This window comes from Dermacentor albipictus, chromosome 10 (assembly GCF_038994185.2).
Source record: "Dermacentor albipictus isolate Rhodes 1998 colony chromosome 10, USDA_Dalb.pri_finalv2, whole genome shotgun sequence".
Taxonomy (NCBI): Eukaryota; Metazoa; Arthropoda; class Arachnida; order Ixodida; family Ixodidae; genus Dermacentor; species Dermacentor albipictus.
The window spans coordinates 6,998,956-7,026,200 of NC_091830.1; the positions used below are offsets into that span (position 1 = coordinate 6,998,956).

Sequence of the window (27,245 nt, forward strand, 5' to 3'; positions counted from 1 at the left end):
GATTGTAAGGTGGACCAAATGTTGCTCCTCAGCTTGCAAGCTATCTACAGTTATTTCAATGCATAAACATATTTTGGGGAGTACCCCTGCAAAATCTCTCAATCTCTCTCTTGTATCGGCACAAAAATGCGCAACTTGCGAAGACGTACATATAATCGTTAAAGCAGTGTAAATGTAGATGATCGGTATCTGTATAAGCTATAAACGATAAACAAACGAAATTCCTATCTGGAAACTGAATGCACTCGGTGAATTTCTCCACCTGTCATCTGTTTCTTGTCTAATAAATCCAACTTGTATGCCTTTTTACATGTCCTTCACACATATAAAAATATGTACGTTCAATGTGATCGGCCGGAATTAAGTGGCAAGAACCGATTGAGAATTAAAAACATTCATGGGTCAAAGGATCATTTTTTTTGCGAACAAAATTGACAACGAACATTGTGAAGTCTTTTATTTGCGCAAGCAACCTTTTTTCAAAGTAATCTTGCATTTTTTATTGGCGGGTCACGTGCACATGCTCTGTAAACAGACGTTTTATATCGTTGATTTTATTTATTTATATTTTTGTCAAGTGAATGTGCATGATCACATAAAACTTGTTTCGTCATGTCAAGGATTACAAATCTTCACATCCAAATGCAGGCACTCACACGTGGTTTCTACAGCCTGACTGGGGTATTCCAGAATAAATCACCGGAAGCAGAATTCACTTAAAACGTTTAATTCTGTACGCGTTCGTATATGTGGATGTGCGTACGTGTGTATGGCAGCTTCGTATGGCAAAGCTGTTCTTTGGCAGGTGCGATTCCCGCCTGCGTGTCTCCTTGAAAGATGTATTTTCCTTCACTTTACTTGCCACTATTTCTTTTTCTTTTTTTCCAGGATGGGTACTACCGCGAGTAAGCGGCATGCTCCCCTACCACAGTTCACAGAGTGTAGAGAGTTTTCACAAGACTCAGAGGAGTGTTCATGAGCACTGCATTTCGCACATGTCTGGGGGCCTCGGCAGTTCAGTGAACTGTGGCCGGATTGTTGGCACTTGAAACACCCCAGAGGATTTGGCGCGTACGCCCTGACACGAAGCTTGATTTGCCCGATCTCGATGAACTTGGGCAGAACAGTTGAGCCAAAAGTAAGCACGAAGTGCTTAGTCGGGATTTCGTTGCCTTCACACCTCATCTTTCTGACGGGCAGTCTATCATTATATCAACGTAATCACCGCACCATTATTGCATATTTGAATAGCAATTACTTGGGTACTCCAGGTGCATTTCCGCCGTCGTCGTCGCCATGGGTGTGGACGTGACGTTCCGTATAAAGTACATGTGCGATACCATCATGGCCGCGCGCCGTATGCTGTATGTGCGTGTGAAAGCCTGTAAGGGTGAGCAGACGATGGCGGCTCGATGTCGTGCGCAGAAGGCACCAGTGGGGAGGAGGCGTTCCACTCTGGCGGCGGTTGCGTATGGCGCGGCCGCGCGTTACCGCGTGGGCCCTATCTTGAAATTGATCTGCGATGGGGAGAGAATGCATGGGCAGAGCGCTGATAGCTTCGTGTGCGCTGTGCTTTCGCCGCTTAGTTCGCGTTGAAGCGAGAGGCAGCACGAAGGCCAATACGTTCACTGCTGCTGCCATGGTTCCTCACACAGTGGGTGTCTTCGGTCATAGAGAGGGTTGTGTTCACTTGTGTTTGCTCACGCAACACCATGGTCCTTCATTCAATTAGTAAGAGAATATTTACAACATTATACGACCGATAAAACTACTATCCTTACTTTCTATAGCTGTCTAATAGTTTGCTATCACAATCGACGCTTGGTCTTTCAGGCGAAACTGCGTCTTTTTTATTGTCACTGCAGGACAAAATCACCCAGCTGTCTCCAGCCGGGTGATGATGAGTGACTCCTACAACTCTCTGCCACGAGGCGACTCCTACAAATTTCCCTATTCCATCACGTCATCCAATCCTTTGCCATCCTCGACTCCACTTCTTTTTCTTAGTAAGCACCGTGTTTCTCTGATAAGACCTGCCAAACTATACCTCGTCATGTTAACACAAACCAAAATATCAGCTACCCTCATTTGCTTACTAATACATACCGGTTATGCGTCCCTAATAGGCTGAATTAAAATCTGAGCTCTAGCATGTGTGTACCCAGTCAACCATGCCGTCTACAACTCGCCGATAAAGGTCACCCGTTGTATCCTCCTTCTCTGTTTTTGCATGTAGTTATTTACAAAACAGTGGAGGACACTTGCTTGAAAGAGAAAATTGTCACCCACCCAACAGTAGCAGGAAGCTATCAAGGAAATTCATCATTTTAGGTAGTTACCGCAAGCGAAACGCGAGACTTGAAGAAAAGGTCAACACGAAGCAGTACTGACAGCTTATGATCTAATGAAACGAAAGCCAAGCGTATAAAGATCAGACACACATGTGCACCCGAAAAGCAACGTAAAAACCCTCAAACACAGAGCGATCTTAAACAGGGGTGCGATAAAAATACTAAGATAAGCGTTTAAATACCAAGATAAGTTTTTCGGGTGCATACGTGTGTCTGATCTATATAAGCTTGGCGTTCATTTCATTAAATCATTAATTGCCAGTACCGCTTCGTGTTGTCCCTTTCTTCAAGTCTCGTTTTTTGCTTGCGGTAACTTCCCAAACTCATGAATAAGCAACTGGCCTACACCCACACTCTACTAAGGAAATTCGTGTGGGCTTCACAGAAAGAGGGCTTAAAGAACATTTTGTCCTGGCACGGGGTTTCTCAAGAGAAAGTTTTTCAGGAACTGCGAAGCTTTCTTTGAGAAACCTGTTTATATTTCTATCCCAGCTTCTTGGCTACAGTGGGGTAAATAACCAGTTTTTCCTTTAACGAGCTTTCCTCCACTTTGCGGGCTACCACAGAACTCATAGGTCATTTACCTTTAATTATTTCTGTTATTTCTGTTATTTCTGTTATTTCGGACACCCTTATAGAAATATTCTTCTGAATTTTCCAGCCAAGAAACGCAGGATGCTTTATAATATGTACATGAGGGATTTTGTAGAGAGATACTTGGGTTCAGGATACTGAAGTTCAGGTTTTTATATCACTTTTCTGCCATGAGAAAGCACATTGTTTGCTACTCACAAAAATCAACATTTATTCAACACTCAGAAGGAGCATCACGAACAAAGTTTATCGCGACGGACTGATTGATATACAAGACAATGTATTTTGGCGTGAGAGGTCCACGGAAAAACGTTTCAGAGACAAGCAGTCATTCTCCAAATGAAAGTGATCATGCGCTCATACGCAGATGGCATTTTTGCAAACCTGGGAGAAAACGAAAAGAAATCGTTAAGTTTTGGGGTGCTTCCTTTAGGCACCAAAGAACCATTGCACATTAACTCAGTTGTGGCTTGCATCCCTTGAACTTTATTTTGCATTTCTGATATTTTTCTGCCTAGTTTTCAAGAAGTTCATTGTAACGAACTCTTATTTTACGCAGGATGTGAGATTACGAGTGACGGCACACGCCAAATATCCCTGTAAGATTCTTATCGCGCCGACATGATGAGCAGGGTATAGGACTTAGTTTCTTACGATATCACTTTGAGAGAAAACAGGCGTTGCGCGGCTAATGTACGTGTAGGAATTACGGTACTGGCATCGTTCTCAGAAAGCCAGGATACTGCCAGGATACCATTCCATATGTCACAGTGATTCACTGGTTATTAAAAAACACTTCGAAAACGAAATTTTTTTAGATATTGCAGAAATTTCTTTTTCATCGATTAGGACTTGTGCTTGAATGTACAAGCATACAACCATGGGAAGGCTATCGATGGCCCGCTAAAGTTGGAGAACAGACGACAAAGCCGGCGCTCACTGTGCGATAATTTGTCACCAGATTTTTTTTGTTTTCGCTTACTTATGCGCTGTAGGTGATTAAACTTTATTAAAAATGTCGTACGGGTGCATGAAAACTTTTTGTGAGATATTATTTTGAGAAAAGCCTTTCTGAGCAGTCAAGATCAAATGTTAGGTGAAGACATGTTCGAGACAAAGCCTCGCACACCCACATTCCCTATTTTCTAACGCGGCATAGCATCCAATGGAAAACTCTCATGGACAGTTGTGCCAGATTCACCGATAGGTAATATTTTAAGAAACTTAGAGGCTGCAGCCACTAAGCAAACGCGGCGGGTCACCATCGGGTTACGTTAGCGCGGTTACATACAAAGTTTTAGGTTACATACATTAAGATGTGCATTCCAGTATCGATCTGAAGTGGAAATAAGACCTAAATAATTATTCAACTTGAAGTGTTTGACACCTGAATATTTATATATGTCGAATAACTAGCGGGTTGATTGCTTTGATGCAAGGAAAAAGGAAAGTATTTGATGATATGAGAGAGAGAGAGAGAGAAAGAAGTTTAATGACACGAAATGCCGAGAGGTCGGCCTGAGGTATATTCCTCTAGCCAGCTACTCGGCATTGGGGGAAGGGGAAGTGGGAAAGAAAGAGGGAAGAAAGAGGTGCATGATGGGTGACGATGACGATAGAAGGAAGATGTAGAAAATATGGCAAGCAATTGGGCATGCTCAAAGTCTGCAGTCCAGGCCTGTAATTTTTAAAAAGTTCAGTAATGCCTTGATGGCCTTAAAACTCGACTGAGCGTCTGGCCAAGAGCCTAAAATAATATCCTCCGACAACGGTGCACTGTCGAGACGCGTAAGGTCCTTGACCAACCTATCACGCTCTTCCACGAACTTAGGGCAGTCACAAAGCACATGACCTATAGTTTCAGTCACATTGCACACCTCACAGTGTGGAGACTCGGTGCGTCGCATGAGGTGCACGTATCCGCGCGTAAACGCTACCCCCAGCCTTAGTCTGTGCAGAATTCTGACTGGCATCGCTTCGTTGAATTTTCGGTGGTAGCCTAAAATTCATGGTGGGGTCCAATCTCTGGAGTCGTCTGTGGCGATTATCTGGATTGTCCCAGTGCTTTGCTGTCAATTTGCGGATGACACTGGAGAGGAGACAGTTGGCGTCCGCTCTTGAAAAGGGAATTGAAAGCAGGGACTCTCGTTCTTCGAGTGCTTTCTTCGCTTCGGCGTCGGCCAGTTCGTTGCCCTGTATACCACAGTGACTAGGGATCCACTGAAATGTGATGTGGTGGCCGTTTTCTTGCGCTAAAGTGTAGAGCTCGGCAGTTTGAAGAGCCAACACTCTATAAGCGCTTTCTTTCAACGCCACTCTAAGTAGTTGAAGAGCCGATTTTGCGTCACTGAAAACTGTCCATATTTGAGGAGGCTGTCGCACAATATATTTAACGGCCTCTCTTATTGCCGCTAATTCCGTAGATGTTGAAGTCGTCTTGTTATGCAGACGAAACCGTCGAATGACTTGATGCGCAGGCACGACGAAAGCCGCACCAGACGCATACGACGAGACCGAGCCGTCTGTATACACGCTCACCGCGGAGTCATATTCTTTCGACATATATTCAAGTGAGAAATGTCTGAGGCCGACGGTAGGTATTCGCGATTTTTTAGAGATTCCGGGAATAGATAGACGTACCGGTATTTTGGACATTACCCATGGGGGCATATGTGGAAGGTCAGCCGGGGCAAAGTATGCTGGTATGGCAGATGCTTGGCATTTAACGGCTCTTGAAAAAGTGGAGTCCGGCCGTGTATCGGGTAGTTTCGATAAGGGATGACGTCCGTGACGGCAAAGCAGTCGCAGGAATACTCGAAGAGGTTCGCATCGTAGATAGACAGGTAAAGGGGTGACGCGAGCCTCCTCAATTGTTCCATAGGTTGAGGTGCAACGTGGAACACCGAGACATGTTTTCAGCATCTGCGCCTGGGCACTTTCCAGCGTACGCAAACATGACGGGCTCATACTTGATAAAACTGGCAGGCTATACCGAATGTATCCGACGTAGAGAGCCTGGTACAGCCGGAGTAGCGAATGCTCAGATGGACCCCATTTCATACCGGCCAGAAAGCGAAAAACTTGAGCAAGCCCAGTTAATTTTTTCTTCAACATTGCCACATGTTTCGACCATGAAACACCGCGGTCAATGACAACGCCGAGGTATTTGTGGTGGGTGACATATGGGATGGCATTTCCATTGATCATAATTGGATACGAACACATAAGCTTCCGTGTGAACGCTATCGCAGCGCACTTGTCTGGGGCCAGTTGCAGTCCTTGGCACTGCAGGTACTGAGACGTTAAAGAAACAGCTCGCTGCAATCTGGCACGAATTTGTGGTCGCGTGACTGCGGATGCCCATATGCATATGTCGTCTGCGTAGGTACTGATGCGTACTGTATCAGGAATTATTTCCGCAAGGCCAATAAGGGCAACATTGAAAAGGGTCGGGCTGAGAACTCCTCCTTGAGGCACTCCACAGACCACAGCGTGTCTTGTCGTTTCGCCAGCATTCGTGGACATGAAGACTGTACGACCATCTAGGTAATTTGCAATCCACATGTAGAGACGGCCGCCGATGCCTAGATTACTGAGGGCATCAAGAATGGCTTCGTGCAGTACATTGTCATAAGCTCCTTTTATGTCTAAGAAAACTGCTCCTACAAGTCGGTGGCGCTTTTTTTCCTGTTCGATCGTGGACACGAGATCAATGACCCCATCTATTGCAGACCGGCCACGTCTAAATCCGGTCATCATTTCAGGATAAAGCTCATTCTTTTCCATGAACCATTCTAGTCTAGTGAGTACCATCCGTTCCATCACCTTACCGACACAGCTAGCTAAAGCTACTGGCCGGTAAGATGACATTTCGTAAGGCGATTTTCCTGGCTTTAGGAGGGCCACCAAACGGCTGGTTTTCCACTGCTTCGGGACTGTACTGGTTGACCACGTGGCGTTATAGTATGACAGCAGGACTTTCCGACCTTCCATCCCAAGGTGGCACAGAGCAGTATACGAAATACCGTCAGGTCCAGGGGCAGAAGATCGTCTAGACGCAGCTAGTGCAGCTTCCAATTCCGGCATCGTGAAAGGAAGGTCAAGACGGTCATCTTTAGGAGGTAGCACGGGTCGATCCAATGTTGGACATGCTGTAACATCAGTACGGGTGACTCTCTTACAGAAGTCTTCGGCAACCTGCACTTCCGTCAGACATTGGTGAAGTGCTAGAGCACGGAAAGGATGTTTTTGCTGAGGAGGGGCACGAAGGCTTCGTACTACCTGCCAGATCCTAGAAAGTGGCTTTCGAGGATCCAGAGACGAACAGAAGGTCCTCCACCGTTGTTTTCCCATTTTTTGAAGGTGACGCCGTATTTTTCGTTGAGCTCGTCGACATAAGACAAGGTCTAATGACGATTGAGTTCGCCTAACCTTCCTTTCCGCTCTACGACGGATCGCTCGGAGTCGTTCATATTCAATATCAATCGCCGTTCTGGATGTAGGTGCACAGATGAGCTTAGTTGTCTTCTGCATTGATGATACAATAATGTCTTCTATATCAGATGGTGAAGTGATGTCTCCGCAGTACTCTTCGACAGATGTAGAGAATGTGGACCAATCAGTGCAGCGTACAGCAGGTGGAGTTGATTGCACAAACCACTTCATCTGTACATATGTTGGTATATGATCGCTCCCATGCGTTTCTATGTCCAAGCACCAGTTGACTAAGGGCAGGAGGCTCCGAGATACAATAGTGAGGTCTAAGCAACTTCCGTAGGTAGTGCCGCGGATGTAAGTTGGAGATCCATCGTTGATGACAGCCAGACCTTCACTGTCTATGAAGTCCATCAAGTTCCTACCCCGACAGTTCATTGCGGCACTTCCCCAGTAAGGATGATGAGCATTGAAGTCTCCAATAACAACATGAGGGCCTGGGGAGCTTTGTAATACAGTGGATAGATAAGATAGTTCAAGTCCTTGTCTAGGAGGTATGTAGGCGCCGATGATCGAAAACACATGTAGTTTATGTTTTAGTGTCACACACACATATTCATTGCTGTCATGTGGAGTGATCGCGTTCCGCACAAACGTCATGTCGCTGCGTATACACATTAACACTTTGCTCTTGGGTCCATCTTCACGTGACCAGAGCTTAACGTATCCGGAAAGGCGAAATTCCGACGTGAGATTTGGCTCGCATATCACGATCACTGGGAAGCGGTATTTGAATACTCGTTGCCTAAAGTCAGACATGCGGCCGCATAGACCTCGAGCATTCCATTGCATTATAACAGAATGATGCATCTTCTGTTCCAATGTCCAGTGTTTTATCGTGAGAGCCATGATTAATACCCTTATTTTAGAGCCGCTAATAGCGGCTCCATAGCATCTAACGCCTTCACGACCAACAGTGCAGTTGGCGTTGCCAATCCGGAGAGTAATATACGCATAGTGTTTACTAGCTGTTTAAGCATGTCTATCACCTTTTCATTTCCAAGCCTTTCAGTACTCTCCCGGCACTTGGGGAGCGCCGAAGGAGTATCTCCTCCGGAAGCCCTCAGTGGTAGCGAAGGCCACTCAATAGCCGAAGAGGTTGGACGCACGTTGGATGACGCCTCATTCCTTGACGGGCGCGGAGATACTGGGGGAGGCGCATCTTGTGTGTGCCGGCCTTGCTCTCTCTGTGGCACGGTTTGCATCCAAGTACTCAAAGGAAGTGCCTCTTTACCCCGAGGCTTGCTCTGGGAGCGGCGACGCCTTTGCCGCAACCGGCGCCTTTTCTTGCGGACGGAATCGGCAGCCTCCTTGTGCGTGGAGTTCTCTCTCACCATTTTTCTCAGAATTTGCCTCTCCTCTACCATTTTGGGGCAGTCCTTGGATGTCGCTTCATGGTCTCCGGAGCAATTTGCACATTTCATGGCGTCAGTCTCACAGGAGTCTACCTGATGAGCACCACCACATCTTCGGCACGACGTAGGATTCTTACACACAGCACTCACGTGGCCCAGTTTGAAACACTTGTGACACTGTAACGGTCGTGGTACATATGGACGCACTGAGTGCCTCACATAACCTACTTTGACCGATGCTGGCAAAGAGTCTGACTCGAACACCAACTTGATGCACCGGGAGCGGCCGAATCGGTGGATGTCGAGGATTCGCACTGTCGACGATAATAGAGATCGCAGGTCGTCATCCTTTATGTCAATGTCCACATCCGATATCACACCAGTGCAGGTATCTTTGCCGTACGCTAGGAATGAGCGAACTGGGATGTTGCCAACCACTTGAATGCCTTTCAAAGCCTCCAATACTGTCTGAGAATTCACGTCCACCGTCAGAATGTTCTTCCGAGCATTAATGCGGATCTCTCTCACATGTCCTGAGGCTATTCGATCGAAGTATTTGGTCAGTGATTGTCTATTCAACGAATTCATATTCGTACCTTCCGTAGTTGGGGTGTAGCCCACGGAGAAGACCCGTTCGTCACATCTGCTGTTATGAGTAGAATCACTGCCTGCTGACGTCCGGCGAAGCTTGCGCTTCAAGTGGCGCGATTGGACTAGCGTGTAATCACTGTCCGAGTCCATGTCTGCCGCTGTTGAGCTGTCAGATGAATCGGGAAGCCTACAGTCGGTGATGTCGCGGTTTCCCACGGACAGGGCTACCGCCGCGGGACTCGCCTTGTCATGAGGGCGCGGAGGTCCTCCGTCCTCCATTCTGGAGGACGACGTCTTCGGGGAAGCTCCTGATATGTAGAAGGCGCACAACTTTGAAGAACCACAGAAACAAGATCGACCGTTCCGCACTTCTTCGTCTGATAGATTTGTGTCACGCAGGGCACTGCGTGGTAAACGACAAATTCATTTGGAAGAGAAAGTAGAGTGATCTCTTCTCTTACCTTGTGTCGATCATTGTAGTCGCAACGCGTGCCATCCGGTGCTAGCGTCGTCAAAAACCTCAGCTTTTCGGTTCTTTTATCCTTAACCAGGCAAGGAATCTTGCATTTCTTGAGGAACGCGAAGAGCTGCGGAGCAAAAAGAAAGAAAAGGCACAGATTCTTATAGCTGAAGAGGAAGAAGAAGGTATACACTGAAAGTAACACATGGGAAAGTACTCTCGGTAGGGAAGCAGTGTAAACAATTGTGTGCTACTATGCAACTTTGAACTGACGCACTATAAAGGCAGAAGCACGATAAGGAAATTTAGCCGTCTCCCGCTCAGTGGGAATCTGGTTCAGCGAATCTTTTCATGCCGTTTCGTGAGAACGCTATGTTTGTTTAAAGACGATTTGCAAGTAGGCCACTGGAAAAAGTTGGGCACTTTTTCACTTGGAAAAGCCCCTCTCGACGTAAGCAAGCTGCGCTCCAACACCAAAGACACGGCCGACCGGAACCAGTGAGTGTCGCACTCACTATAGACACCAAACCATCTAGTCCTGCACAAAATGTCTGCCAGCATACTTGTTTGCCGGTACAAATGACAAGGTCCACTTTTGCTGGTGTCTCATCACTATGTAGGGATGCTGCCCCCTAGCATTTACGAGCAAATGTGTTCTCATATTCCAGGGAATCCATTACTGCGTATAGACTCTGCTCCACTTCGTAGTTTTGGAGGGTATGTTCATTGCGTTCTTCGAGTCCATACGCTTGATATCGTTGCTGTTGCCTTACGATGTGAGCTCAAGGTGCGCGGATCACGGCGCAAGAATGAGAAAGCCGTGATAGCTCCCTACGCACGCCAGCGCCTACTGGTGTATTCAGAGGGGGGTCCTTGAAGGCCTCTCCGCACCACTCATTCCTCTCCTACTTCCAAAGGCGGTGCAATGTTACATAGGGCGTTAAAGCGCTAGCTGCTACATGAAAGGCTGGGTCCTGCAAGTAAATACAGGAATTCTGTGGTTGTTTTATTGACCTTTGTTGACCTTAAGATACTCCCTGTTGAGTTGCAATAAAATATGTGACACGATTTTTGCCGGGGGAAGGGAGAAGTTGGCGCACTCTCGCTTTTTTGCCGCCATAGCAATTATGTGGACACTCCAGGCGCATTTTCGCCGCCGCCGCCGCCGTCGGCATCACCATGATGTTATGTATAAAGTACAAGTGCGATAACATTGTGGCCACGCGCCGGATGCTGCGTGTGCGAGGGTGAGTCGAGGATGGGGGCTCGATCTCGTGCGTGCAAGGGAGGAAGGTGGGGAGGATGCGCGCCGTCTTCTAGCACAGAAGGCACCAGGGTGGGGGTGGACACGGCGCTTCACTCCGGCGGCGGCTGCGTATACGGCGCCGCTGAGCGCGGTCGCGCGGACCCTATCTTGAAAGTGATCTGCTAAGGGGACAGTGTCTAGGTGTACCTGGGGGATGATAGCTTCGTGTGCGCTGTGTTCTCGCTGCTTAGTTCGCGTTAAAGCGAGAGGCAGCGCGAAGGTTAATTTGCTCGCTGCTGCTTCCGCGATTCCTCACGCCAGCGTTTTCACAGCGAATGTCCGCGACCATCGAGTGAGATGTGTTTATGTTTGCCTGTGCGTGTGCGATACCATGCTTGTTAATTTAGTTAGTCAGCGAGTGTTTACAAGTTTATACGGCTGATAAAACTACTACCTTTGCTTCGTGTACCTGTATTATAATTTGCTATTGCAATCGAGTGGGAGGAATTGGGGATAAGAGTTAATGGAGAATACCTTAGTAAATTGTGATTCGCTGATGATATTGCCTTGCTTAGTAACTCAGGGAACCAATTGCAATGCATGCTCACTAACCTGGAGAGGCAAAGTAGAAGGGTGGGTCTAAAAATTAATCTGCAGAAAATTAAAGTAATGTTTAACAGTCTCGGAAGAGAACAGCAGTTTACGATAGGTAGCGAGGCACTGGAAGTGGTAAGGGAATACATCTACTTAGTGCAGGTAGTGACCACGGAGCCGGATCGTGAGAGTGAAATAATCAGAAGAATAAGAACGGGCTGGGGCTCGTTTGGCAGGCATTCTCAATTAACAGCAGGTTGCCACTATCACTCAAGAGAAAAGTATATAACAGCTGCGTCTTACCAGTACTCACGTACGGGGCAGTAACCTGGAGGCTTACGAAAAGGGTTCTACTTAAATTGAGGACGACGCAATGAGCTATGGAAATAAGAATGATGGGTGTAACGTTAAGGGATAAGAAAAGAGCAGATTGGGTGAGGGAACAAACGCGAGTTAACGACATCTTAGTTGAAATCAAGAAAAAGAAATGGGCATGGGGAGGACACGTAATGAGGAGGGAAGATAACCGATGGTCATTAAGGGTTACGGACTGGATTCCAAGGGAAGGGAAGCGTAGCAGGGGGCGGCAAAAAGTTAGGTGGGCGGATGAGATTAAGAAGTTTGCAGGGACAACATGGCCGCAATTAGTACATGACCGGGGTAGTTGGAGAAGTATGGGAGAGGCCTTTGCCCTGCAGTGGGCGTAACCAGGCTGCTGCTGATGATGAACCCTCGATTGCAATCAACGCCTTTTGGGCGAAACTGCGACTTTTTATAATCAAGCTCTTTTTATGGGAAGCAGGCCGGTGCCAAGCGTCTCAAAGCGCCAGATTATACTGGGGAAGGGTAGTAGTAACCTTGCTATTCACACATGCAATGAATGCGTCTGGAGCCTATAGTTGGTGCTATTGTTCGTGCTATTATTCCTGGGGACACTGCTTCGAACTCCCAGTATTGGCGAGACAGCCAGTCGACGACTCCCCAAACCCCGGTGAGGTAGGCGAGGAAAGTTTAGCTTAAAGGAAAAAACGTTTTGAGGGCAACTCACCGAAATACCATAACGCCGCTCAAAACAACGATATCTGGGCTTATGATGATAAAGACGTCGGCAATGGCGCGATAATGACAATAATGACGACGACGCCATCATAGCAAGTGACTATGGCAATGCGATGATTTCCGAAAAACGACAATGACGGTCGGCAACTACAATGATGGAAAGATGGCTCACATATTCGGGACCCGAGACTGAATGCGTTGCTAGAGTGTGGTGTGACGTGGTCTAATAGTTCGCAGCTACATTTCGTATGCAAATAAAATAGTGTCAGTTTAAATGTAGCCTGGACACTCCTTTAAGATGCCAGTTGCCAAGGTTCCTGTTCTTTTCTTTAAAGCGCGTGCTGTATGCTTCCATAAAACAAACTCGTCTTGCGCACTTTATCAGAGGCTGATTTATTCTGTCTGACGATAACTTGCTTTTGTGACTTATGTTGCTATTTGCTTAGCGGGACACGGATATAAAATATGATGTTCTCACCTCAAGAAAATAAGCAGCGGCAAACCCTGAGTAGAACAGCTTGCAATAGGCATCTCCGCTCATCACATTTCCGGGAAGTTTTAATGCTTTGTTGGGGAAGGACACAATATGACAGTTGGTTCTTTTTGTCAAGCAGGTAGATGTTTCTGACCTGTTAAAAGAAGGCTCCAAATTAACCCAGGGGATAGACAAGTTACCGAAGGGGAAAAGAACAAACAGACCAAGGTTTAGCACGTGAGTCACAACATGTCCACAGCCTATGAATTCTTTAAAACAAATGTAATGTTCCTCAGTCAGCTTTATTTGAAGTTAGAGAATATTTTGGTCGACACTGACGTGTTCGAGGAATGTTGTATGATAGCTACGTAAGGACATTACAGCCTGTCAAATAAGAGGGCTTACTTCAGGAACGCAGCGATGGCATTTTTGCTGCAATTTGAGAAAGTAAAGTCACGTTTCCCTTTCGCATATCTGCTCATCAGATATCCGTCTTCCGTTTTGCAATTACCCCACTTGCCTGGGGTGTCGTCAGGAGAACCTAATCTGAAATAGAAAATACTTCGATTCACTTTTTATATTAGTAAATATTATGACTGCCACAGAAATTCTCTCTCCAGGCGTAGCGCACGCCGAGGTGTGATTTCAGCGAAATAAAAATTTCCATCCACATATCTCATATTTTTTTGAACTCATCTGCAAAACATTCTATGGTAAGTTACTGAGATATATCTTTATATTTAGGATTCAGTGCAGTGAATCCTGTGGGTATCCTGTGGGCCTCAAGTTCAATCGAACAACGATGAGACATAGAAAGAAGGTATTCCTAAAAGCTCGATAAGCTTTTTCATCCACGAATAACAAAATGACTACTTCTACGCTCTTTTTTGCTTATCTGCCTATCTGCTGAAATGTGTCTTAGTGTAAATAACTTTTATTTAGCATTCTATATCTAGATCCGTCTACAACCTGTTCTATTCTGTAAATCGTAATTCAACAAAACATTTGCAAGCTCGCGTGTGCCCACAAATTTATGCCGCGTGTTCCAGCAGCAGCAATGCTATGTTGCAACGTTGTGAAAACCGTATTTCTTTCTACCGGCCTTGCACTATATCCTGACTTTCTTTCAAACTTTCTCGCTAGGCTTCAAGGTTCGGCCCTCAGGTAAAAAAGAACGCTGTTTGTAAATTCTTTTCGGAATTGTAAGTAAACTGCTTTACACCTCCTGAATGTTCCTGTCCTATGCCGTCCAGCCGTTTGAGGCTCTTGCTGATTGCTTTCATATGGTTCAGACTTACCATGTACACATAGTGAATATATTGAAACTGCTGTTATTGCCTCAAAATATATTAAAGCGAAGCTTTTTATGCGACTTTCCCACTGATGCTGATGGTGGCTGCTGTCTTGCTGAATAGCTTTTGCCGAATGCGTAGGTCTACAGACTGTTGTGTGGTCGCCATGCCACCATCGCCGTACCGTTGTCATCACTGCTGGCTACAATATTGTATGATTGGTCGGTACCGGACATAGTGCAATCAAACATCGGATATAGTGCGCACTAGCGTGGCCCGATTGGCTGGTACAGGACATGGTGCAAGCAAGCACTGGATGGAGTGTGATGGAGATGATTTGTTGTCATATTTCGGTTGTTTTAATGTGTAAGCATTCTTAGGCGACTCACCAAGGAAATCTGTCCGTCGGTCTGTCTGTAATATAAACTCATGGAATATAATTCCTAAAAATATGGCTGTTGGTTCCTGTTCAAGGTTGACCTTCTGAAATTGGAGTGTTAGCTGAGGGTGGATTATTGTTCCTTTTGATTTAAACACTAGATACTTAGTTTTAGTTATGTTTAATTGGAGTTTATTTGCATTTAGCCACAAGCTTAGTTGCTGTAACCAGATGTTAGCTTGCTGAAAAAGATTTCCTATTTCCCTTCCTGAGAAGAACACGTTAGTATCATCCGCGTATGATATAATATTGGAACAGCCTTGAATATTGACAATATTATTAATATAGAGTAAAAATAAAACAGGCCCCAAGACGGATCCTTCCAGCACGCCGTACTTAATGTGCTGAGTTTTGGAACTAACTCCATTTATTGTTGTGTACTGTGTTCTAGAGGTGAGATAGCTTTTTACTAAGGATAATGCAACACCACGAATTCCATAAAGAGGTAACTTTTTCAAAAGGACATCATGTTGCACGCAATCGAAGCCCTTCCTAAAATCTAGAAAGATACGTAAAGTTAACATTCGGTTTTCTATGTTGTCAAGGATTTGTTCTTTTATTTCAAGTAAAGCGGTTTCTGAAGATTTAGTCTTGCAGAAACCATATTGCTCCTGAGCTATTATTTTATACATGTTTAGAAACTCACAAAGTCTTCTATTAATTACATGCTCAGCAATTTTCGCGAAGACAGAAAGAACGGATATCGGCCTGTAGTTATTAATTTATTCATGCCGTTAAATGGGCCACTTTTATGAACGACAGTCACGCGGGCTAGCTTCATCTTATCTGGAAACACACCATTAGAAAGAATTAAGTTACATATATGTGCAAGAGGCGTTACAATTTCACTGACGGCTTTCAACGGCTTCACTTTTATGTCATCTCCACCCGAAGCACAACTGCCTTTCAACGATAAGAATATGGTCTTTATCTCGTGCTGCTCAGTAGGCGCCAAAAACACCGTAGAAGAATATCGATTTAATATATATTCCGTGCAAGAGACCGGTGTATCATTTTGTGAGGACGCACCAGCATCAATAAAATGAGAATTGAAAGTGTTTGAAACCTCAATATCTGACAATTCACTATGCTGAAATTCAACGTTCTTTTGCGATAGAGCCTTTGTTAATTACGTAATTGATCGCTTTGCACATAAGATTTGAATTTCCCATGATGGCAAAACACTTGTTCGCGTATTATTCTTGTTTAGAGCGTTTAATATGAGAATTTAATTTGTTACGCTCAGATTTGAAAGAGCGAAAGTCATCTTCGCTTTTGCTACTCAGAAAAATTTGGAAGAGCTTGTTACGACATTTTATCCTGTTATAGAGGTCACGAGTTATCCAAGGCTTTCTAGCTTTGTTGTGTTTTTTAAACTTCTTAAGTGGAAAACATCTGTTGTATAAGAACGCGAAGGTAGATATTTAGTTAGATAGGTAGGTAGATAGTTAGCAGTGCGATTAGCTACAGGAGAAGTGAGAGAAATGACAGGGAAGAGCGCTGTTTTCTTTCACTTTTCATGTAGATCATCACGCTGCTAACCACTGATACAGCATTACTAACATGCCCGTTCAGCCACCCTTTAGAAAAGGTTGATACGGACTGATAAGGGTTGATACGGATTTATACAGGTCAGATTGAGTTTGATGATACTGATTATGACACCGCGCTGCGTGGAAATGAGCAATTGGTACAACGCTCACGCATAATTAGGCAAATCCAACGGAGTTTCTAGAAATTTGTTACTCTGTCACTTTTATTGCGTTGTCATATCGTCATCACTCCCTCATATTTGAGCCAGCGCCTTCCTAACGTCATCTTCATTCCGTTGTGATTAGTCTGTCATCATAATTTAATCGTCATCATGCCATTGTTGTCATCGTGTAGTTATCACAGAGCCGCTATCATAGAGCAATGGTGGGTCTTCATTTCGTCACAGTGATTACACAGTCGTCATCCCATTGCCATCATGGCTTTGCCATCGCACCGTTGTCGTCATTTCATCTTCGTGATCACATTACTATCATAACGTCATCATCGAACCGCTGAAAATATTTTACGTAGCATAGTTCTTTCATTGTAGTCATGCTGCCATTGTAATGTGAGATTCGTCATTTCCTTCGTCACACCATCACAATTATGCCATCGTCGTGATATCATCGGCACCACGTTGCCGCCATGCCGTCCCCCAGCCGCCATGCAGTCATCGCACCAGCGTCGACACTCCGGCATCGTCATCCCATAATCGTCATGCCACTAGGGCCAATCTACCGTGATCATTTCTTCGTCGACATGTGCAGCCTCTGCATGATCGAGTGCAACAGAGATAGAAAGAGAAAGAGAGAGAGGCAATGAAAGCAGCGGAAGTTCCCAAGACGGACGTCCGGTTTGTTATCCTGCATGGAGGAGGCGGGTTAGGGATTAAATAAGTTCATGTCGAGCGAGACGGTTCGCCTTGAAAAGCTGTGTAGGTGGTGTGGCCTCTGCTTGCAAATGGTCGCCAATCAGGAACATGAGCTCTTCACAAACATCAACGAAAGGTTCGCTTTAACCAATTCCCACATTGCGTGGGATCCTCAAATTTATTTTACCCACCCTCTTCCACCGCGCTCATTCCATGCTAGGAAAAATTCGTCGTCCCAACCTTAAACGTTAATGTATATAGCAAATCAGCTAATCCGACTGTTCATGACAGGTAAAAGTTCTCATCTACAATTCAGTCGATTCTTGTGTCGGCAGATACCTCGTAAGAAATGACGCCTCTTTTTTATACAGCGCCAAAAATGGACTTTAAAAGTTTGAAGCGTATTTTAAAAGGCACCAGGTGATAAGCGTGTCAGCAGTCCGTCTTTCATGCTGCATAATAAAGAGGCGTCATTTCTTACGAAGTATCCGCAGACACGAGATTTAATTGAATCGTACTATCTTTTGATTAATGACGCGTGCCCTAAGTGCCCGATGTAGCCGGTCGGTCGGTCGTGTTGTAGCCGGTCGTGTTGAATAAATGCTCGTTGGACTTGCAGCGTCCGTCCAGTTTTATGTCCTATTTTCGTCGTAGCCCTTAGTGCTGTTATACAAAAACTGTCAAGATAAACCAACTCCCCTGAATCAAAGTTTCGTTATTTAGCAACAATACTACTACCACGAAATTTAGAAATCTTCGACGTTGTAGCGCATGCATAAATAAATGGACAGAGAAGGTGAATGGGGCAACACACAGTGCTTTGGCTTTAAGAAAGAGCGCTTCTTTTTTTAAAGACAGAGGCAAAAAATATTGAGTTAGACTCAGCGCACTTACAAATGTCCAATTTCATGGGCGGCAGTGGTCACTCCCGAAAACTTGCCCGGTATGTCCTCTCCCACGGCAGCACTTTCATTGGCACAAGCTCGAGATGCACCTGACAAACCTGCAAGCCATGAGATATGTATTGCCAACTTCTGCATTTTTGTCCTCGCTAAGTGTGTGTTCAGATCTTGATAGAAAACAAAGAAATGGAAATGTCTAAATAGCAGGCATAAAATAATTTTTCATACCTTGTTGTTAAAGCAGCGCACTGACACGGACACGGCGAAGACTCACAAGAAAAACACGACAAGGTATGATGGTTAATCACCAACTTGCCCAACTTTCCACATTACTGAATAAAATAGTTTTCTTCTGCACTTTGGTATTCACGTGCCGTTGTCAGGATGGGGGGCTCAATCCCATCGCTCGTGATCCGTTGTTAAGATTGGAGTCGTGCATGAATTAGAAGGTTGCTGGCCCATGCCGTCGTCCGACTTATCCACGCTGCGGACGTTGATGAAGGGAAGGACTGCTTCTCATTGAGAACGAGGAATATGGGTTTACTTACAGTATCTACATCAGTCTAGCATGACTGCAAGAGAAAGTACATCAGTCCAACATGACTGTTTGAGAGAGGTGTCAGTCTAACATGACTGCTTGCGCGAGTGTGTTCTGAGCAGCCGCACAACAGCAGCTTATAAACACTTGGTCCTCCCCCCGACACGCAAGCTCTCCGCGGGACGGCTTACACACACACACACGCACGCACGCACGCACGCACGTACGCACACACACACACACACACACACACACACACACACACACACACACACACACACACACACACACACACACACACACACACACACACACACACACACGTGTGTGTGTGTTTGCTGTGACAGCCTGCTGCTTTCGCAGTAAATAAATGCCAAATTAGAGATATTGATGTTTTTTTCTAAGGGCATTAGCTGATACAGCTGTATTCCGCTCTTATGTCTCAAAAGATTAAGTGGTAGATATTAAAACTAAGAAACAAATTATGCTTTCCATACCTAATATGTATGAGCTCTTGCCTCCGGGAATAAGAGTGATCATTTCTCGGCTGAAAGTAATGAACAATATTGTTAGCACTCTTCAACATTCTTCGGGGAGGTCACGTACTCGTATCGACAGCTTACAACAAACTACAGGAAAACAAAGAGACGGACATGTAACAGAGAGACACATACGGACACCCATCGATTTATCTCAATGACCGAAAGCAGTGAGCCGTCTACAGTGGGAAGTGCGAGAGCGGATGCAGGCTGCATACACGTTTCGTCGTAGGCAATACGGTGTGCCGCTACACATCTTCAATGCTAATCGCAATAACGTCAACATTTATCGTGAGGTGGGTTGTGCCGGAATTTTCCTATTTGCATTGTTTTGTTCCATGAAAAAAAAAAACATTTTTAAGCTAATGGGAACGGCTGTGGCAAACCCAGCGAGAAAACCTTAAAAGAGTTATGCAAATCCCACGTGTGGTTGGAATCAATGTTATACGAGGCATTTTACAGGAAGATTTTGCATCATTTGCGGTCTTGCAAAGCGTTACCGGACAGAGGAACGTCTTCGTGTACGTCAAGGGATTTTGCATGCGTGTGTGTGACGTGCACTTGTGTGTTGAGACAGCAGCAAAAAGACGACGACAACATGATTGATTTTCGTTAAGTTCTTTGGTGACTTCATACGTTTGGCCTATCTGGGATCTAACTATCCTTTAACCAATTCCAGAAAGACATGGTTGGGTGATTTGTAGATGTTGTATCAAGATGCAAATGATATTAGGGGCATTTATTGTACACTACTCCATCCTTTTCATCATATTCATCGTGCGTGTAGGTGCATCATCGTAGTGGACTGTGCCGTGGATCCTTCGGCTCGTCTCTCGGGCTCTAAAAAGGTCGGTCCTTGCTGTGACGTGACAATATCAAATGATACCTATTCATGTCGAGAACACACTTATAGTAAGAAACTATGGATATATCAAAAAGGAGTATAACTATAGCCATAAAAATCGGGGATAATAGAGTGCTACTAGTGCCACCGTGGTGTTAACAGCGCAAAACGTAGACAGGACCCGAGACGAGAAGACGACACCATAAGCGCTGACTTTTAACAACGTTTATTTGAAAGAAAAACAGCTTCTTATACATTTGCCCACATGTGTCAAAGACACGCAATTATTATTTATACACTTTGATCTTAGCCAAAAGGCCGAGAAGCACATCATGTGAAACACGCACTTTCTTTTTGCCCTCAAGATAATGATTGTACGTGCAAAAGCTCAAGTTCTTTTTTTGTTAGTGACAAGAACGGCGTGCTAACGCATTGGTTACGAAGTCTGGCAATCTCGGCTGCCTCAACCGGCCGAGTATGGGCTAACTTGAACGCGCGTGCGGGATACCCGGGATGTTTGCCGCCCGCCCCACGCTTCCACCACACGTCGAGTTTGAGAGCGATATTTCAATACTAGTGCCATCTGCAGAGTATGCGCTAGCTTAATCGCGCGGGCGGGATATTCTGGACGTTCTGGCACATCCCACTCTTTCGCCGCGCACGTCGAATTCACGCGCTTTGCTGAAGTCAGCAAAGAAGACGAGGTCTTCTTCACTGGATTCACGCGGGCACGGAGTAAGATATGCGGGAGAGCCGACTTTGGAACTCGGCAATGCCTTTGCTCCATTCTCTAAACGATGCAGCGAACCCACGAAACCTCAGCGCGGGCAGCACGACGCCGTGCCCTGTGCCTCCACTCGTCACACACTGCACAGCAGGCTTTCGCCTGTTCGACTGTCCCCCCGTCGCTCTTCTCGAAGTTAGCCCAAATACCGAGCGACACGTGCCGCCGACATGGGACAACAAACCACCCACTTGAAATTCGCCGAAGGGGCGCGCGTGGGTTGAAACAGCCAATTTGATGGTTTATTTCTATTTATAATTCTGACAGCTGCGTTCCGTTTCAAAATGGGTTACGTTATTGCATTTTTTCCACATTTATTTTCTGTTAACCACACACTGGTTCCTGAGCTCCTCGTTGAAATCATCATCGACATTGTTTTCGCGCGTGGGCATAGGTCACTTAGTTTCTCATCGTGTTATAATGCCCGACAAGTTATTTATCGATTATGGGGGTGGGGGGGGGGGGGGTGGGGGGGCATATTATAGCATGCCAAAATACGATAATGGTAATCGTTCCCTTTAAATGGTACTTATTGCGTGGCCGTGAGTGCATTCGAGTAGGCAAAACTTTCTTTTCATTGACCGGTTCACTTTAGTACTCCTTGAGATTTCTTCTAAATATTCTTGGAGATTGAAAATTATTCTGCAAGAATGTTTCATATGCTGGTAACACTGGCTGGTTTAGTACACTAGATATGTAAAGAATATTTACAAGTATTTTTTTTTCTGCTTGATCCCTTTGTACTTTCAAACCATGCTCTAATTTCTATGAATACTATAATTCCGTTTGGAGCATAACTGTATGTTTCTATATAGTTTCTAATGTTTTTTTTTTCAGTGCCTTTGAAGCCCCGTAGGTGGACGCAGGACCTTAAAGTAACTCGCGAGTGATTTCATTGCAGCCTGCATTTTCCTAAACATATATCTCAATGCAGTCGCAAAGTGAGACAAAGCTAGAATCTCAGTCTGATACACAATTTTAATTTGTGGAAATGCTTAAGTTAGCGCCCTTCCCTCCACGCACACCGTTTTTTCCCCATCACGAGCAGTTCTGGTGCCTGTCTCCCACTGCGTGCACTTGGATTGGCGTAAAGTGAGATTCTGCTTACCCTGTTGCCATGTAGACCGCGTCCGACTTCCGAGAGTCACTGTCTTTCTTTACTACCTCGTTCAGCTTCTTAAGCGTCTCGTTACCAATGAGGTCACCATTGTCCCACAGCGCAACATAGCTTTCGTTGTCCTGCAAGTACAACCTCTTAATTGAGACAGGACAAAAACAATTTGACTATTGGCTTACCGTTGACGTCACCTGAATTTTTGTTATACCGATGGGGACAGGAGGAGTAAGCTGGTCCATGCGGAGGCTGACCTGAGGAATAAGTGATATCAGACACACATGGTTCTTTTTTGTGCTTTTTTGTGGCAGCATTGAAACGAGGTTGCAAATAGCAGGAGATCTTCAGAGCGGGCGCGTGCCTGCATATTCGATAATAGCGTTGGCTGAAATTCTTAGTGAGGACAAAGACGTGGATATAAATACAGCAAAGCGTACATACTCGCGATGGGTTTGATATTCGTCAGCAAAGGTCATAAAAAATGACCGACAATGAAGCCAGTTAAGCCATAGGGGGTAGTTAATTGTTAAGTTTAATTGAAATGTAGAATGAATAAGCAAAATAAATAATTCACAGACAATTACGATACGCCCTATTGCGAAATTTTAGCACAGCTGCATACGTGTTTCCATTTCGCGATATATTGGTTGTCGCGGACCATCTGTCTCGTGCGGAACGTTGGAAACGGACCGAAGCGTGGCGTGACTGCCTCGCTAAAAAATTGGAGAATGCTTGAGCTTCGATTTTAAAGAGTGCAACGCGATAGCATTGAAAGGTCCCCGACTGCTTGTCACGCTTCCCGGCAACCGGACCGTTCTTGCGGATTCGCGGAGGCGAGCGCCACCTGGATTTCGTTCTTGAAAGGAACCGAGCGGGCCGCGCCGCTGTATGGATTGTAGCAAGGCTGGAAAAGGGGTTTGCGTTCGAGCTTCCACTTAACAGAATCATATTTTCTGGTATGCTCAAATTAGAATCGATGCCATCATGCCTATAGGTTGTGTTTAGGTCCTACTTTAGCATTTTTCTGACACATTTTACTTTGAGGAATTCAATTATTTCAGTAACGCCTCTGCGCCACGCGGAGGACCTGCGTGGTTATGGTTCGGAAAGCTTTTTCGCGAAACAACGTCCGACGCCGACACCAGATTTTTTGCGACAAGGGGCGCTTAACGCTAACGAGTTAATATGGAGATTACGAGAGGCAGCGCGTGGGTGACGCGTGGGCGCGATTTGCAGCAGCCGCCGCAGACAGAACTCCCAGACGACGCGCGCTACTCTGGCGCCATGCCGTGGCCATCGCCGCCGCACTACACTTTTCTTCTCACGTTTTCGCCATACCCTCCTCCTTCACTTTCCGCCTCGTGGTTCCGCTGCACCTCCCATGCACGCTTTCCTCCTCGCGTCTTCTTCCCCCCTTCTGCCCCCCCTTCTGCATCCCCTTCTGCCCTCCGCGTTCGCTGTCTCATCGTTCGCTGTGCTCGGCGCCTGAAGGCTGCGCTCTAAAATGAACGAAAACACCCGAGAGAGGTGCTGGTGCAAGGTAAAACGCCGCACGTGTAAGGCGGAGCAACTGAATTCGGCCACCGCATAAGGCAACATAACTATTCAGCAACTCTAATTTTCCTTGACATCTTTTTACATGTTCGTTAAACATATGAATTACCTTCTACTATATCCTTTCTCTGGGTTATTTGTTAATCATTCTGTATAATTGTCTCTAAAGCATAACTAGGAAACGGGTACATGGAAGCAGATGTCTAAATATCCCTCAATGATGAGTTGACCATAAGTGTCCGTATAGATAGCAATGAAAAACGCAAACTGTAATTCGGTCATTTTGTTGGTAAAACGTGACTTCCAGGAACTTCGCGTGAACTTGCGCCTGCGAGCCAAATGCATTACGATCTCGTAAAGGTTTCCATTCCCTGGCAGAGATTCCTCGCCCGTTATTAGAGAAGTGTCCTACACAAGCGGCACACCAAATTGTTCAAGGCCGTACACTAACACTGCTCACCGAATGCATAAACAGCGTCACGTACATGACGTGATCGTCTGTTCGCCCTTCGAAGTGCTTGCTGTGGTTGTAGTCACTGATGAAGTGCAACTCGACACCAAATTCTTGTGGAATTGCTCCTCTCATTTCTGGAAAAAAGACAATTGGGAAAAACAAGTGCGCTCAAGTTGACACTAAAAGTGAGCACTATAAGTCATACCGTGCTGCCTATAATCGCGATGCTTAGTGTTCGGGAATATTATAGCTTATTACAAGGAAATTAAAGGCCGAACCTTTCTCTATTATAGCTGCATGCAGAAGTGCTTCGGTGGAGACTTCTAGTTGGTATGGCATGGCTATAACGTCGTGGTCGTCGAGTTTGTTCCGGCCCGAAAGTGCGCCTTGCAATGATGATGATTTGATCTTTTTATTGGCTCAAGGACCAGATATGGATACAAAGCGTCAAGCAAAATATAATGAATGGATTGTCAATGGTAGAACGTGACAACTTTTAAGAGTTGCGAATCAGAATTGTGCATGGCAGATGTAATACAGCCTAAAAATGAATCGCAGTAAAGTGAATAAAATGTATAGACGATAAAATAATGACCATGAATAGTATGCTATGACCATATATAGAAGTTCCATTACAAAGGGAGGATGTAGTAAATGTGTGAGTAATGTAGCACTCGTACTTCGCCAATGAGCCCTTGAACGTTAGGGCTGGGAGGCACGTGCTTTAGAAAAACGCTATCGCAGCACAGCCTCTAATGAGAAGATGTGCTGCGTATCCCTTGTGCTGGTAATATGCAATGTATCAACATCTCGTAAAAACACAGGAACTCATTTATTGTCAAAAAGTGATTCAATGCCTAGAAACCTTGCCAGATAGATGTGGAATGTGTTGTCTGTATGCAGGGGCCCCGTGGCCACAAAAAAAATCCTATTTCGGTGTCGGACGTCGCTTGGCGAAAAATTATTCCGAACCACAACCACGCGGGCCATCCGCGAGGCTCAGACGTGTTACTGAACTAACTGAATTACTCAAAGTAAAAGACGCCAGAAAAATAATAACATACGACTTAAACACAACCTACAGACATGATAGCGTCCGAGTTTAACTTGAATATACCAGAAAACATAATTCTGTTACGTGGAAACTCAAACCGTAATCCCTTTCCCGAGCGGCGCGGCCCGCTCGTTTCCTGGCAACAACACCATCGCGCTCGCCTCCGCGCATCCGCAAGAAAGCTGCGGTTGCCGGGAAGCGTGACGAGCGGTCAGGCATCGTTGAAATCTATCGCGTTCCACTCTTAAAGGTGAAGCTTGAGCGTCCTATATTTTTTTTTATTTCAGCTTTTACTTCCTGAAACTCTTACAGTCCCTGAGGGACCGTTAGCGTCTCGCCACATTTAGCGCCGACGGGAGGTTCTTCACCGGTCAATAGGTAGGAGTAAGTGCCATAAGTGTGGCCTACCCTAGGGAGGCGGAAGATAATTTCAGTTTGTCGTGTTTTTGCTGTCGGTGGCTGGTTTCCTACGTTTGGCTTAACACGCGAAGTTTATCAGGTGTTTCAGTCTCCCACCTACATTCTCAATGGACCCCGAGCTTCTTGCGTAGGAAGAACTTTAAATTAATAGCTTGGACACTATGGATGAATTACTTGGTTTTGTACTTACTGATGTGGTTATATGCTCGGTAAGTATATTGGCCTCGATGCCTCTATAGCCAGGCACCCAGCATATTAGGATACTTAACAAGCAGCGCTGCAAGATTGAAAAATACACAGGGAAGAAAACAGCCCAGACGAAGCGTCCCGTGTATGTTCCAACTTAGGAGCGCTGTTTTATAAGTATGATATTCCAATTCGCCCCAACGCTATCATTAGTATTCTGATATGTTGATGAGACGTATATAAAGCGCAGATGATTGAATAAAGCTCAGTAAAGACTGTTTTTTTATTCCTTTGCAGAGAGGTTAGGGCTTTCACAACGCTTAATGAATCTGTAAATGTATTCCCTCTTGTGGTTTTATTTCCTTGACGTGCCTTACAGCCGACAATAGTGTGCAGGCCTCCGCCTTAATGATGCTTGTTTCCGGGTACAAACAGCCGGATTCCAAGAAGGGTGGGCCGATCGGAGCATAAGAAACACTGGCATGCAACTTGAAAGCATCACTGTAAAATTCTGCGCACGAGTGCTTTGACTGATGTTCTAGGAATTTCATTTCTATGTGTATTTCTGGGGCGTTCTGTGTGACTGCTACAAAAGACATGTCGCTATCTATCAGCTGCCACAGCCAGTGTGATACTGGCTTGGCTGGAGCCATGACAGGGCTTTTAAGAAGTGGGACAGCCATTGCTTGGTTGGGCTTCCTCACACGTTGTGAAAAGGGTTCTCGCACTTTGGACAATTGTGGAAAAGTGCGGCACAAATTACGGTTTTTTTTAGAAGGATGTTCATGGTTAGAGTGTGCTTTGAGGAAATACATGAAACTTGAGAACGACCTTTGCAGATGGGGTGACCACCTCATTGGATTCTACACAGAGACTTTGTACAGGGTCAGTACTTAGGTCTCCTGTAGTCAGGCGGATGCCTAAATTATGAACAGGATCAAGTATATTTAAGACACTTGGTGTATTAGACCGATACACCACAGCCCCGCAGTCTAAACGTGATTGTAAAAGACTTTAGAAGGGATTCATTAAGCATTTTCAGTCACTGCGCCAATTCATGTTTGAGATAACTTTCAATATGTTCATTGCTTTCAGGCACTTGGCCTTGAGGTATTTGATGAGGGAGATGAAACATAGTTTCAAATCGAATACGAAGCCCAAGAATTTATGGTCTTTGTTCACAGGAATGTGCTGTCCTTGCAGTTCGATAGTGACATCAGGGAGCAATCCTATATTTTTCATCAGCTTTGATGTGTATTGACCTAGAACCCATTTTCGCCTGCACATCAACCCAAGCCGAACTTTCCTCCCGCAGACTGCAAGGTTACAGGATTTAAAACCTCTCTCTACATCGTCAACATAAGCAGGATAGAAAATGGCTGGTGGTAGTGAAGGACGGAGCGTCTTCATTTCCACAATAAAAAGCGTACACCTGCGGACACCTCACTGGGCTACCCCAGTTTCCTGCGTAGACGGGTGCCAGAGTATGTTGCCCGTTCTTA

At 45.4% G+C, this 27,245-nt stretch overlaps 1 protein-coding gene across 5 annotated transcripts in view; it reads right to left on the reverse strand.

Annotated features, from left to right (window-relative positions):
- Positions 1-3,128: 3,128 nt before the first annotated feature.
- LOC139050687 (venom metalloproteinase antarease-like TfasMP_A) overlaps positions 3,129-27,245 on the reverse strand; it is an 80,064-nt gene continuing 55,947 nt past the window's right edge. For all 5 annotated transcript variants that reach the window (XM_070527294.1, XM_070527296.1, XM_070527295.1 and 2 more), the window contains 9 exons: positions 24,090-24,217; positions 22,258-22,329; positions 22,070-22,200; positions 19,292-19,341; positions 18,249-18,357; positions 13,625-13,765; positions 13,223-13,373; positions 9,847-9,972; positions 3,129-3,329 (listed from right to left, as the gene is read on the reverse strand). In XM_070527294.1, coding sequence (XP_070383395.1) covers positions 3,303-3,329; positions 9,847-9,972; positions 13,223-13,373; positions 13,625-13,765; positions 18,249-18,357; positions 19,292-19,341; positions 22,070-22,200; positions 22,258-22,329; positions 24,090-24,217 — 935 coding nt within the window. In that variant the 3' untranslated portion in view covers positions 3,129-3,302. The remainder of the gene's footprint in view (positions 3,330-9,846; positions 9,973-13,222; positions 13,374-13,624; positions 13,766-18,248; positions 18,358-19,291; positions 19,342-22,069; positions 22,201-22,257; positions 22,330-24,089; positions 24,218-27,245) is intronic.